Below are 15050 nucleotides of genomic sequence, written 5' to 3' on the forward strand. Positions count from 1 at the left end.
GATTTCCCTCCTCGCTGTCATTCCCTCTCACAGTGCAGCGATTGGGTTTTTGATTATTTCATCTCTCTGTTGCAGAGCACCACTTAATAAATAATGACTGGCTGATTGATTTCTCCCTCCCTGTTCCCTCCATCAACCGTCTCCCTTTCTTTCTCTCAATCTCCTCATCACACTTTCTCTCAAAACATGCTCCCCTCTCTCCTCTTTCATGTAAGTCACAATTCTGATTCTCTGTCTCTTTCTTCCCCTCCCGCCCTTGTTGCCTTCTTTGTCCTCCACAGCACGCCATGATGCTGCCAGTTCTCACACATCATATCCGGTACCACCGGTGTCTCATGCACCTGGATAAGCTCATCGGTTACGTCTTCAAGGAACGCTGCCTCCTTCAGGTAAGGCACAGTCATGGCTACCTCTTACTCCCAAAGCTTTGAGCCTCTCACACCCTAAACCAAGCTGCATTATTTAAAGCATAGTGGAAAACTTACAGGGTGGATGATGGTAGGCACATCCCCTCAGTTCTTTATAGGAAGGGTGCAGTCTACAACTGGTTAGATAGTCAGATTTTAAAAAAGTAAGCACTTTGTGCTGTAGCTTCTTGTGCACAGAGATCCAGGGAGGCAGCATTTGCCTCATTACTGTTTCCCGTTCCACCTCTGCAGGGATAGTTCAGGTAGAAGCAGGGCCTCAGAAGTCAGCTGAGGTAACCCACACAGCGGCCTCAGTCACATCTCTGCAGCGAGCAGCCCGGGTCTGCTGTGAGTCGCAGTGACAGTAGTCAGGACAACAACAGCCTCCACCGTAATGCCAGCTCTCCCTTGTCAGGTCTGCAGCCTCAAGCTGTGTGCTCTTGGAGTAAGCCCCACGGCTGCCTCCAGCAATATTGAAGAGCTGTCATAACCTGATACATTAGAAATCAATGTGTTGTAGCCTATACAGAGTTAAAAAGGGAAAGGATGCATTAAGATTCGCTCAAGGCTCTTTGTGTGTGTCTGTGTGCAGCGCTCTGGGTGTGTTAATGTGCATGTATTTTCACGTATTGATCAATGATTAGCCTTTTGGTCGTCTGTATAATGACGACCTGTCGTTGTGAGCACTGAAAGGGAAACACTGACCCGCTGCCAGCGGCCGACACGCTGTGGCCCTTTCACTGAGGAGAGACGCCCATTTGAGTTTGACATCTCTGTCTCTTGGGGACAAGTTAATGGATTTATCCCTCCCCTCCTTTTTCTCATTCGGTCCCTTCATCTTCCAAAAAAAAAGACAAACAAACAAACAAAAGAAAAACGCAATCAGTTTGATCGTGACAGCTCACACACACACACACACACACACACGTCTCTGCAGTGTGTGTTGCCTGCCTGTCTGCATCACAATGCTATCCACTGAGGTGTTAATGCCATGACATTGCTCTTTGTGTGTACGCGTGTGTTTGTGTGGACAAAGTCAGGGCTGTCAGCACTGCACCACTACTGGGACTGAAATGGCCGAAGTCGGGAGCCATCATCGCTGGGCTTATAGCACCCTCCTCATCTACTGCACACACACATCAGTGGCTAATGTCCCACGGTACACACACTTCCTGCCCAGATAGGTTTGGACAGAATGGCTGCGGCGGTGAAATGGTGCCTGTTCAAACAGCCTTCTTCGAGTCAGAACTCATTTCAGATCCGCCATCACTTCCCATTTGCCTCCTCTCTGATGGGATGATCACATTTAATGAGTTGAATGTTTTCCAGTGGCAGTGTATTCATTGCAAACATGAGACATGGCACCACTCTTTGATTGCATTACAATGGATTGTACTCTGATACAGGCTTTGCGTGCTTTGAATTCATTTAGCAGTAGTTGTGTATGTGTGACTTATGGGTGAGTTTAAACTTTTTCAAGCTGAGAAAGTGGTTGTAAAAACAAAACAATAATAAAAACAAAATGAATTATATAGTTTGCTTCAACATTCAGAGCCTAATTTACTCTACTGCTACAGAATATATTGAAGTTGACAAATTTCTTGATCTCTTGTAAAAAGACCTGTTCTTTATGAAATATGGATATTTTCTAGTTTTTCATGTCCTCAAGTATGTTTTGGTTTCCCTCTGCACGGTTTAAAGATATTCACCGGACTCCGGTTACTCAAATTTCACGAAAAAAAGGCAAGAATGGGGATGTATGAATGACAGGCCCAACTCTGGGAACAGTCTCCTGAACGGTCCTCTTGAGTTCTTTTCCAGGATGACTGACACCGGCCAAGCGAAGAAATATTAATAAGCATTGGTCGAGCGTGGCCATGCAGGAGTTTCCCCTGGAGAACGAGATGATTGCCTCTATGCAACTGCGTGTTGTTAAGAGTAAAGACACTGACAGCATAATATAGACCAGTGTTAAGTGTTTTGACATTAACAATTCAAACACACACTCAGTCCTGGTGATCGGGAGCACGGGAGTGGTTACTCTTAAAGGAGTGTTTTCAGCGGCGGGAACAGAACTTGGGTGGTCGTCCTCGGCGTGGGACTGTTTAATTGGTTTCTCCGAATCGGAATCTCTGTTCTTGCCATGAAGAGTAATGACCTGTTCTCCCATTGAAGGAACGATAATTTATTTCCCTTGTTTCATATTTTCCTTTAGAAGCGATGAAAGCAGCTGATCATCTGGGAAACCACAGAGTCAGTGCAGAGTCAGTGCTTGTTTCCAGCTTGTTCTCTCTAATGTTTTAATGAAAGAATATCTGTGAATCAAAACTGCAAGGAGAACATATGTCGTAAATTCATAATCACCGTGCCAAAGTCAGGGAGAGCATCATTTGATCCTCTCTGCAGCAACACACCTGTTATTGCGTTACCGTGCAGCGATCTGACCGTGGCATGAGGCAACTGACAAAAACACAGCCTCTGCACTCGAGACCCCCCCCACACACACCCAGTACCAGTGGAGCAGCGGCCCTTTGAAGCTCCTCTTCTAAGAGCCTTCCCCCGTTAAACATTTAACATTTAAAACTTAGGGGGTGGGGTGGGTTTGGAGAGACATGTGTTCATGGTCGCCACATGCTCCCGCATCCCCACATCCACCACACCCTCATAATCCTTCCCACCCCCCATTGTTTCATCCCCATTCCTCACTTTTGCCTCATGCTGGCAGAACGAGAGGCATCACAGAGGATCTCAATAATTTAACTGTACAAGTCCTCGGCCCCGGCTCTGATGTTGCATGCTTTTGTTTGTGTTCCGTCATGAATGCGTCTGTGACTCCGTATGCAGAGTACTTGGGTATTTTTATTTGTTTTTCTCATTCATGGCGAAGCGTGCCCAACCCTGTGATTGAGGTGTCCACCTTCTCTCAAGCAGGGCTGGTTTGAATAAAATGTCAGAAGCTTTGAATATATCCAGTGTTTCCTCTAGGATTTATTTTAGCAGCAGGGGCAGTGCGGCCATTATGGAACCTTAGTCTTAAATGCTGCATATCAGATATATATATATATATATATATATATATATAAGTATATGAAACATTAATCATACAGGCCATGCAGTCGTGAAACACATCAACTAAACATCAACGTTATTATTGATGCCAGCACGGACCAATCAGTGACCTGGAACACTACCCAGCACCTGAGGTCGCATCTTGAGCCTGACTCAAACTTGTTGCAGGGGGTTAACAACAGCCCCCAGTGCAGATTTTGATTTATAGTTCAGCTTCGAGTTTCACCAGATGATCGCGCCACGAATGGACGTATCGTATGATCAGGCTGTATAATTACATTTCCCACAATAGCCATGTTCTGTGATTTACTGTGATGGATGACTGTTACTTTCTTGCAGGGTTTGTCCATCGCCGCCTTAACCTCAATGAGCAGTAACATTTTTGGGGCGTTGCACACCAGCTGTAGTGAGGCTACGTGTGTCGCTCTCTTTGGCTTGGAAGATAACACACAGATATAAATCCAGCCTCAGACTGCAGCTATGTCAACATGTCTGTCGTAATGATTAAGTAGTGGACCAAGATAGAAAAGAAGAAAAGAAAATGTTAACCCTGCAATAACTGTTTTTGGTCAACTGAGGGCAGTGGAAATAAAGGAAATGAGCTGTGAGTCCTTGAAATACAGTGGGTTCCAAACTAAAGACCCCGAACTTAAAAGTTGCTTATTTACACTCCCAGCATTATTAACTTTAATTTGGAGTCATGCTGTTTGTCTCTCCTCCAACTCCGAACATCTTATATTTGAGCTCTGCTTCTCACATTGTCATTTGTTGTATTGTATTTTTAGAAATATCAATTATAGCTGCTTTTAAGAAAACTAATAACATTAGAGATCTCTTGGAGGAAGTTATCATCACTCCCACAGAGACAAAATCTTTAAACTATTACCTCAAGTGCTCAGTAAATCAAACGTAATTACACTGCGACCGAGTTTAGAATGAAAGTGACAATAATAATATTTTGTTCCTTCGCTGTTTTCTGTTTGTACTTTTGAATCTTTTCTTTTTGACCAAAACAACAATGTGTGGACAATGAAAAGGTTGTTTTCCCGTGTTTTAATTGAATACAGAGGATGATAATGAAATATGTGCCCTCAGTCCATTCAAACTGTTGTTTGTACCCCTCACTCCTGATTTACTCTGCCACACACGGCGTAAACTTGATATACATAGACTGCATTAGTTGCTGCGGCACACAGTGAAGACGTCGTTGTCTTCAGGGTAGTTCGCTCATCAGTTCCATGAGTGGCTTTCAGTCAAGCCTCTCGCTCTCCACTGAGCGATGATGTTTATTCCTGTTTAGCCAAAGGAAATTGAGCAGCAGTAGTGTGATCACTAAATCCAAATCCCTGCGATACTTTGCGGAGTCATTATGTTGACAGGAACAGTTGCGGTTGTCAATCCCCTCCACAGACTGGGCTCTAAAAGCCAATGCTGTTGTTGGATGTTTTCCTTAACTGCGAAGGACCTGCAGTGTTTACAGAACAACTGATGTATTTTGCTTGATACGTCTCCTTTAGACTCCAAACTCTGTAGTTCAGGCTGTGTAGTAGGTAGTCATTGACTTGTGTCTGACATAGCACGATGGGGGAGTAGAAATTGGAAACTGACGTGGTGGTTGTTGTTGTTTTCATTTATATTTTTATCGAACTGTCAACGCGGCGCTGAGAGTTCCTAGATTTCTGCTCGTGTCGTGTCAAATTACCAGCTCTTTTTCTCACTCAAAAAAAAAAAAAAAAAAAAGGCTGCTCCTCTTAACCACAGGAAAGAAATACAACTGCTGTTGAATTTGTCGTGTCTGTGTTCAAGGCTACAAAGCTGAAGGCCTCTTGAGCAACCATAAATATTGAAACCTCTCTGTTAACGTTTTACATATATATCTCATTGGAGCTTGAAATTGATTTGAAGTTGGCTGAAAGGAGACAAGCATTTTGAAAAGAAAGCCCAAGGGGGAGTGTAGATGGATTTCTTTTTATTTTTTGGGGGCTGAGATTAACATTCTCATAATGTAAGATTGATAAAGGCTTGACATATCCTACTGAGCCCTATCTTTCTCCTTTTTCTCTCCTCAGCGAGTTTGAGTTCAGCCGCAGCAGTCTTTCTAGGCACAGCAGTTTTTGTCTTCTTTTCAAACAAAGCTGAGTGTTGACTAATGCGCCTCGTTTCCTTCAGGGTTATTTTACCTTAAATTCCCACTTTGGGAAGGTTTGAAAGTTTGAGTCGTAGATTTTCATACAAACAACTTTCACCATGACAACGAGGCAGTAGGGACATTCACTGTCTTTCTGTCATAGTGGCTCCACCTTTAGTTTTTTGAGCCAGTGCTAATCTAAACTTGTTAGCTCTGATCAGTATTACTGTTTAAAATAAACAGTAAGGATCTAGATTTGCCCCTTGTGACCAGTAACGTAAGACCGCTGTGACAACAACCTTCAGACTCTTCTAAACCAAAATATCAGGTGTGAAAAGTTCCTTGGACCCGGGTTCCAGACCAACGGACCAAAATTTAGTCTAACCACAAGAGACGATGTCAATGTCAAGTATAGAGACGACAGGATGTACGTATGTCATACACAAAGACTTAAACCTACAGAACCTCGAAACCTAAACTCGGCAACGACGGTGTCTGTCCAAAAGCCTCTTTTGTGAGTTCCTGTTCTCGACCACATCTGAATAACCGTGAAGCTGAGGTAATTTAGACTGAGACAGAAATTGCTTTTTTGCTCTAGATAAGATGACACAATCTCCCTGCATGTTTTTGTGTAATTTTCTGCTCCGATTTTTAAATAGAAGTTGCAAAGCAGATGTGCAGAGGTGAGATTAAAAAGACTGAAATTGCCACAAAGACAAGATGCCAAAATAAAGTACTTGTTTTTGTTTTGAGGAGAATTAGTCTCAAATTCAGTCCCTGGCTTCTGTCTCACCTCTGCGCAGCGGGCCTGTCATGGCACGAAGTAGGTGTGAATGTTGGATTATCGGATTCAGAAAGTCACAGATGCGGTCGGACACAAGCTTTCTTTATCCCGATGTCAGAAAGGTGCGAGGGGGATTTAGTTGCCGAAGCTAATGGACCGTCCAACGAGCAGTTGACAGGCCGCTTCAGATTTGTTGTCTGGAGTGCGTGTGTTTCACAGAATAGGCCGACGGCTGAAATTTGTATCCATTGTTTTGCAGAATCCAACTTGCTTTTCCATGGTACTTCTCCGTTACTGTGTCGCTCAGCACAGTTCACTGGTTCCTACAATTTCACTGGTTTCTTCAATTTCTCTAAACCACGAGGAAGACAATGGCCCAGAAAACTCACGGGGCAACAGGGCGCACAAGAAGTCGCACTGCATCTTGTGAATGCCTTCTGGGGCGCACTTCATAAACCCTGTGAATGTTGAACTGCAACAGAACGTAACCGCTCTCATTCCTCCAGCGTTTAAGCGAACGTGAGGCTTTTGTTTCTATCGTAGGACTTCACAGTGAGATTATTTTGCAGAATACAAAACACAGCAAAAGGAAGAACAGTGTATTGAGAGTCTATTTCTCAGGGGAGGTTTCGTTGGTTCATGAAAATCGTCCTGTAGTTGAAAAGTGATAAATCTCCTGTTTGCTTACCTGCGTCCTCTCTCTCTTTCAGCTGGCCATGACTCACCCCAGTCACCACCTCAACTTCGGCATGAATCCCGACCATGCCCGCAACTCGCTCTCCAACTGTGGCATCCGCCAGCCGAAGTATGGCGACAGGAAGGTCCATCACATGTACATGAGGAAGAAGGGTGGGTGTTTGTGTTTCATTCTCTCTCTGCATTGTTTCTTTTCACTCTGGCAAATGACCACTCCGTCTCTAATAGTCCCTGACCCTTAGAACCTGCTGATTTCTTTTCTTACTTTTTTTTTTTTTTTGTCAGGAATCAACACATTGATTAACATCATGTCTCGTCTGGGGCAGGATGACCCCTCCCCGTCCAGGTAGGCTGCCCGCCGGCACATATCTGTTCATGCCATCACTGACCACAGGAGCAATCAAAGGGACGATTCTTGTGATTAATATACCCGGCAGGCCCGCTGACAAGAAAATTAACTTTAACTGTGAAGAGAAGGGATATCTCGGGGGAAATGAAATGAGCTAATTTTAAGGGCAGTGACTACTTATTATTGAATGTGAGCTGCTGTTATTCTCAGAGCACTGATGAGGTGAGCAGCAGTGTGTGTGTGTGTGTTTGCCTAAAGTCCGTCTTTCTTGCAACTTCTTCAACTGCCTTCACATCTCCAACTTTTCCTCCCCCGCCCCCAGGATCAATCACAACGAGAGACTGGAGTTCCTGGGCGATGCTGTTGTCGAGTTCCTCACCAGGTGAGAAAGTGCTGGCGCATCTTTGATGGAAGCAACCGCTAATTGAAGCTGACTACAACACTATCAGCCTTTCTTATCCCCCTCCACTCCATTTCTCCCCCTCTCATCGTCTACATCTATCTGTGTCTGTCACAGCCACGCTCCTCTCCATATTTTGGACTCATTCATAGACAGTGATTTACTGCTAATTGGAAAGGGGATGTAATTTTTTTCCCCTCCCTTATCACACCCTCTAACGGGCTGAAATTCTCCATGACAACTTGCAATTAGCTGTCCAGAGCTGCTGTCTGGAATGCTGACTGTGTTATTGACTCCCAGGTGAGTGCGAGCGTTGCTGCCCGGCACTTATCTAAGCACAGCGCTAATTATATGTAGCTATTATTAATCGCATAGACTACCTGGTAGTGTGTGAGCGAGCTGCCCGCTAACCAACTGTACCTCCTCGTTTTTCGTCTGAGTGGATGTTATTTGTAGAATATATAAGAAATCGGCTTCCTGTGTTTCCGCACAGCTTAGCACACTCTTGTACACACACAGGTTGCGAAAAGGAGGAACAGATTTTTATCTGACTTTCATTTGCCCAACAGCATAACTCCTGCGACCAAAATGCAATTTGTAACCATCGATGCTAACACTTCCACAACAGTGAACATTCAGGAGCAGGATTAAACCTTAATAGGAACTGACACAGTAGTACACAGGACACTGCTTCTGCTCCTTATGCAGCGAGAGCAGTCTTACTAAGAAGGTGGTTAGCCTCCGTTTCTCTGGATATCTCTGGGCATGTTGTGCCACGTTCCCTCCTTCTTCCCCCTCTTCCTCTGCCTTCCTCCTTTGATTGTTAGCGTCGGACGAGACATGCTTGGCCTACGCTCTGGCCCTCTGAATTATTTATCAGCCTCTTGTCCAGTTAAATGGGTACAGCAGATCCAGCCAACTGCCTCGTGCAACGCCAGTGCACACTGCCCTTGGAGGCTATCTGTGCTTCTGCTGTCTGCTCCTAACACAGGGAGTTAGTGTTGAACAGAGGAGGGTCAGCAAACGATGACAAAAAAGTGCATGTGCAATATTTGTCGCCCGTCGCATGAGAAGGATTAAATATTTAATCAGGGGTTAGCAAAGATCAGGTGAGTTTAAAAATGAGTAATGATTATTAAAGGCCTGAAAAGGAAAACTAGAAATCATTATTGTAGCTGCCGTAAGAAGATATCACATCTGTTTTTGGGGTCTGCGAGACGTAAAGTTTAAGAATGACTACTGCTGAAGATGTTCGGAAAAGCACATGAAATATTGATGACAGACGAGACTCTGAGCCGCTGCCGGCCACAGCCTCTGTGTTCACTTAATGACCCTCAGATGTAGAGTGTGGTCAGTGAGGTCAGTAGTTCACTGCATCTTAAAGAACAAACGAACAAGCACTTGTAAAGGAAACGTATTCTGCTCACGTCCGGGTTCATAAGTTTTATCAGTGTTATTTTTTTTTTGAAAAGGAAAACACATCACTTTCTTCAAACTGTCCTTGAATGCAGCTCCTCTTTTCAGCCTGAAACCCTTGGTTTTTTTGTGAACGTAAAACTTCTGCAAAGTTAAAACCTTTGTGGTAAAAAGGGAAAATACTGAAGCTCCTAAAACTCCTCGTCAGTCGTCCAGACCACACCTGCGGGGAATCATGGTGACATGACGTCACATCAGCAGAATTTGCCATGTTTAACTTCATTATAAATTCAGAATGAAGCACAATCATCACTTTCTTTAAAAATGAATTATTCACTGAATAATGTGAATAGTCAGGTGACATCACAATGTGGAAAGAAACACTGAAAAAAATCAAATGTCTCATTTAAGCTTTCGGAAAATAAAATCCCAATCTGCTTCTGATGAATATGTACAAACATGATGTTTTTGGTACCTGGAGAACGCGGAGCAGCCCAGTCAGCTAGTTAGTGTGACTGACACGTTTGCCAGCAAAAAAAAAAAGAAGGGGTCTCCGCTGTAATTATTTTTCATCACTCTTAAGTGTTTTTTTATTAATTCCAAGTGCTTTGTTTCCACAGTAAGATCACAATACCCTGACAAATAGACCTCTCGTGAATTTGGAAAACAGAACGCCACCTGCTTTCCTCTCTTTGCATTGATTAGAAATGACTGAATTAAATGGCCTGTTTTAATTCAAATGAAATCAAATGACACGCAGCGGTTAGGGAGATGCTGGAACGTAATGAAAATGGAACCTGCTCTCCCGAAACCCAGCTGTGGAACCAGTGAAGCGTCTGCGGCCATTTCTGGGTTCCAGCACAGACCTGGAGAGGCTGGAAATCTCTGGAAAATGGATTAAGTGGTCTTGAGAAATTGGGTAAATGCAGGATGAGGGTGAATGACAGGAACGTCTCTTTACATTTAGTACATTTTTTGATGGTTGCGTTACCGCTGCGTTTTGGAAAACAATCCTCAGAGAAGAAATGAAGCGATCCTATGAAGAAACAACATGAAATCTGAGATCCAGTGAGTCTAACCTGTATTTCATTTCTCTTCCCACAGCGTCCACCTCTACTACCTGTTCCCCAGTTTAGAGGAGGGCGGCCTGGCCACATACAGAACAGCCATCGTGCAGAACCAGCACCTAGCCATGCTAGCCAAGGTAAACTCTGCTCCTGCACCTCATAACAAGTCCTCCCTCCGCAGGTCAATACGATGAAAGGTCCGCGAACTGACAGGAGAACATGTTTGAGACGGTGTTATTGTTTTGAGTCTCGCTGTTATGACTTGGCTTCTTTCTAAGGGGGCACTTGGGAAAAGTGTAATTTTGTCTTGCTGCCATTCCAACCCCTTTTTTTGCCTCTTCAGGTTTGTAATTGGAGATAAAAGGTTGTTGTTCTGGAGGACTAGACTAGTGCAGCTGGGGTCCCAGTGGGCCCCTAGAGGTCTCCCTGAAACACTCTCCAGTTCCTGTTATCACCAGACCCCCTTGCTTCTCTCCCTCTCTCTTGCTGGCAGAATGGTAGAGCCAAGCCGCACTCACTGGCACGTTTATAAAGAACACAACAATAATCGTCCCGTGATGTGAAGAAAGCAATTAAAAACTTCAATCTTTCATGTTGCTCCCCGCTGAATACAAAGATGCAGCCGCCCGAATCTGCATTAGTGCTGTGTAGCAGTTTGGCTTGTTTCAATTTGCCGCTCGCGGTAAAGTGAGTGTGATACAGTGTTGGACGTTGCCAAGTTGTTTACCAGGCTCCTCTAAAGCCTTCTGCTCAAGAACACTCGCAATTATCTTTCAAAAAATATCTTCGGCGAGCAACAGCACAATCCACCACTTCACTCGGAAGGCTTTAAAGTCAGAACGGTTCCCTCTGAGTTGGAGTATTTATGAATTGTGATTTAATTTGTGTTTGTGCAATCACGGGAGGTGGGATACCACCAACGGTTAGCAGCCATAATTAAATAGCACCCTGACTGTTTTTTGGTGGGTAATCATCTGTGGTGCACTGCCAGGGAAGTCAAGTTGGGCTACTTCTGACTTGGCTCAGAGAAACAGTTGGAGAAAGTTTGACTGACCCACACATTAGAGACTTGCAGACTTATTTACATGAAGTGCAGACGTAAACACTATTTTTATTGCAGTCAGAATGTCTTTACGTGAAGTCCTGCTTTATCCTCATGTAGTGTCATCAAACCTAGAGGTTACAAATATAAATAGAGCCACTGAAAGTTCAGTGTAAGAACTTCTTGGTTGAACAAGTCTGACTTTCTGGTTGTTTTTTAAACAACTCTGTCAAGTGCCAAATTCCAGAGATGCCTTTCCTCTGTTCCAGAGAAATTTACTTTAATATTCCAAATGGGAAATGATGGTGTTACAACAGCTTCGTCACAGAGGTAGAATAGACACAGGAGCTAAACACGAGGACCAGTACTTAAAAACTTCTGGACGAATTTACCATGAACCCAAGTGGAAAGATGAGGAGTCGGTCAAGAAAAAACTCTGAATCTTGAAAATTGAAATGTTGGTTTCATGAGGAGGCTTCTGGGCCCTGGTGGAGCTGTTACAGCCATTATCTATTTATGATTATCACAGGTTGCTAAACAAAGATAAAATAGGACTTTGGGTGTCGGGATAATATTACAAAAGATGATGGAGTCGGACGTTGTGTGTTTTTTAAAAAATTTGTAACATCATTTATTTTAGAAAGTGTTTCACCAGTGGAAGAACTGACTTACTTTTCATAGAGAATGAAGGTCAGCCACTGTACCATGTCACAATTTGTCCAGGGATTATCCATCGTGTGTGTGTGTGTGTGTGTGATTTTGTGAATGCATGTATGCACATGTGTGAACATTCTCCTTGTGTGCCGGCTTAGTGCATCATGCCACAGCTGGACAACACATGGGCACATCTGTCAGTGCCATGAAATAGAACCTTTTGCAGCAAGGTCGGGCAATCTTTCTTATTTCCCTCGAGTTTTTTCTGCCCTTTTTTTCCCCCTCTCTCTTCTTTTCCATGGAGAGCCTACGAAAATGTGCAATACCAAAAAATGCTATTACTTTTTAAAGAGGCTATTACTGAGGTGGCGGCGGCAGCGCGCTGATATGAATGTGTTTGTCTTTCACAGAAACTGGAGTTGGATCGCTTCATGCTCTACGCTCACGGACCGGATCTGTGCCGGGAGTCGGACCTGCGACACGCCATGGCCAACTGCTTCGAGGCTCTTATCGGTGAGACTCCCACGAGACAAAGATAGAAGCCGGGGTGATGGTTGTGAGGGAGACCACAAAAAAAAAAGAAGAGGAATACATATTTGAGTGAGCTTGATATGTAAATCTGTTCCTAAAAGGACTGATTTGCATTCTCTGAAAACAAATACTGTCTCTCTGCTCTTATTAACACAACACAAAAGTTAGTCGGGGCGTAACACTCTTTAATGCGACTAGTTTTACTGAAGTGCTGCTTTGCCGGACTTTGATTTATCTGAAATGCTTTTATGCATAAATGTGTTAAATGTACCTGCTGACTTCATGTGCTCGGATTAAAACGGAGTCGTTTGATAGTTTAATTCAGGTTTGTGTGTGTGTGTGTGTGTGTGTGTGAGTGTGTGTTAAAGTGTGTAAATAGCTGCAGTGAATTTCCCATCAGGCCGAGGAAACATTACGCATCGATCTCAGGAGATGTGGTTTGACCTCTGGCTGGACAGGCCATCCCCAGAGTGCCGCTCTCCTTTGCCCACACCAAACACATACACAAGCTCGCTATTCATCTTGATAGCGGTTCCGTGATAGAGTTTGTGCAGTGATTAGGACCCTGTGCTGGAAACCACACACTCACAGGAAAGTCTCTCACACACACACACACACACGTCTCTCGGTGGCGACGATCTCCCTCTCTCCATCCAACCCCATGGGCAGTGCTAAGCTAAGCCTCACTCCTGGAGAGCTGCAGAGTCGGCAGCTTTCCTCGTCTTATCACCATCTTGATTGAACCAGTTCAGCCATCTCCGCGCTCCCCTGATGATAGATACAGAAAGTGGGTGGCTTTAAAGAGATCTTCCTCGCCTCCCTCTTTCCCCTGCACCGAAAAACAGCAGCGCGCGAAGAGCGGCGGGGGAAAAGTGCTGACTGGCTCCATGGCCCCCTGTCGGCCCCGGGGGCCCCCGCACTTGTTACGGGTTCATTATCGACAGAGACAAAGTCATAATCTATTCTGTCCCGTGGCTGTCCCCGCCTCATTGCTGCACACGTTCCACGGAGGTAGCGGGGGCCACGGCTCTGGATGCCTCGCTCCGTTCCTTCCTCTTCCTCGCGGTCTCGTCTTCTGTCTGAAATTTTCAACTTAATAAATGTGATGAATAAACAGGGTTGTGGTTATAAGGGAACCTGTGAGAAAACCTCTGTCAGAGAGCACCCTGTGGTGACGGGTTTTAGATTACTAACTCAAAAATATCAGCAGCACCCCCGCCCCCACTCCGCCCCGCTCACCAGAGACACACATGCTGAGGGGCAGAGTGCGCGCACGTGCACACACAGTCGAGACATTCAAAGTCACTTGCATTGAGAATGCCGTCTGATGTTGCGTCTCTTCTTTCACAGAGAGTTTTGTCATCTTCATTTCAGTCTTTCAGCTCAAACGCCTCCTTTAAGACCTCGCTGTCGAACAGTCTGTCTCCACCCTCCTCTCTCCTCGACTTACCCTTTGTGTTCCTTTGCATTCCTCCGTCTCTTCCCTGCCCACCCCCACCCTGTGATCTAGAGTTTGGGTGTTATTAGGTGAACGATGTGCCCCACAGATGATGAGTCATCCTGTCACTCTGTCATCTCCTCCTCCTCCTCCTCCTCCTCGCCCTCCAGCCCTCCCGATTCTCTCACTGAACTGAGCATTTTCCACTTACACGACAAACTCCGATTGCTCGCACGTGCCGTCAGATTGGTACAGGGGGCACACGAACGCTGTCATTTCATCCTCACACGTGCCTCTCTGTCTGACATCAGACGTCAAACCACCACCTTCCCAAAAGCAGCAGTCTCCACATCATGCTCTTGCAGATGTGTCGCTGGCTTGTTGTCTAAAGGTACCATCTTCCTTTTTCCTTTTTAACAAGCCTTTTATTTTTTTTATTTTTTTCCTCCAGCACGCACATGGGTTGAATTCAAATCTTCCTCTTTTTCTTAGACTCCTGTTTCGAAAGCTGCGATAGAATATGACCCGCTCATAATATTTCCAAGGCCCTGGCAGATAGCTTTAACGGCTTACTATGCATGTTTTCTGACCTTTGTTTTATTTGTTTCTCAGCCACAGTGACCGTTGAACCTGGGCTGTGTTGGAAATGGCAGATAATCTCCTGCTTTGCATGGGCAAAGCTTTCTGTGCACGGAGCCGAGAATGTGTCTATCTGCTAACCCTGAGGCAGGGCCATTCTGCTGCTCGAGACACAGAGAAAGAAAGGGAGAGAGCCGGAGAGAGAGGAAGAACGGAGGGAGTGAAATAGAGGAATGGAAAGCAAAGGCATCTGCAATGCAAATGGGTGCCCTGCAACCCTGAATAATTCAAAGTGTTGAATGGAAATCTTGCTTTTCTGATCCCCCGTCATTAACTTCTGCCGGAGTGGGCCATTCTCATTTAGGCTCTTTTGGCCTGTGTGCCTCCTATTCTGTACCGCTGCCTCCCCCCTTTCTCTCTCTCTCTCTCGCACCCTCTCCCTCTGTACTTTTGCTCTCGCACACTTTACCTCTTTCGTCTTTAGAAACCA

The 15050-nt window shown here is 44.9% G+C and overlaps 1 protein-coding gene across 2 annotated transcripts in view; it reads left to right on the plus strand.

The window, feature by feature from the left end:
- The window catches only part of drosha (drosha ribonuclease III), a 77494-nt gene that overhangs the window by 23331 nt on the left and 39113 nt on the right, over nt 1-15050 (plus strand). For both annotated transcript variants that reach the window (XM_069512460.1, XM_069512461.1), the window contains exons 17-22: nt 282-389; nt 7099-7237; nt 7370-7430; nt 7756-7815; nt 10354-10453; nt 12423-12525. In XM_069512460.1, coding sequence (XP_069368561.1) covers nt 282-389; nt 7099-7237; nt 7370-7430; nt 7756-7815; nt 10354-10453; nt 12423-12525 — 571 coding nt within the window. The remainder of the gene's footprint in view (nt 1-281; nt 390-7098; nt 7238-7369; nt 7431-7755; nt 7816-10353; nt 10454-12422; nt 12526-15050) is intronic.

The sequence above is a fragment of the Paralichthys olivaceus genome, chromosome 17 (assembly GCF_024713975.1).
Source record: "Paralichthys olivaceus isolate ysfri-2021 chromosome 17, ASM2471397v2, whole genome shotgun sequence".
Lineage (NCBI taxonomy): Eukaryota > Metazoa > Chordata > Actinopteri > Pleuronectiformes > Paralichthyidae > Paralichthys > Paralichthys olivaceus.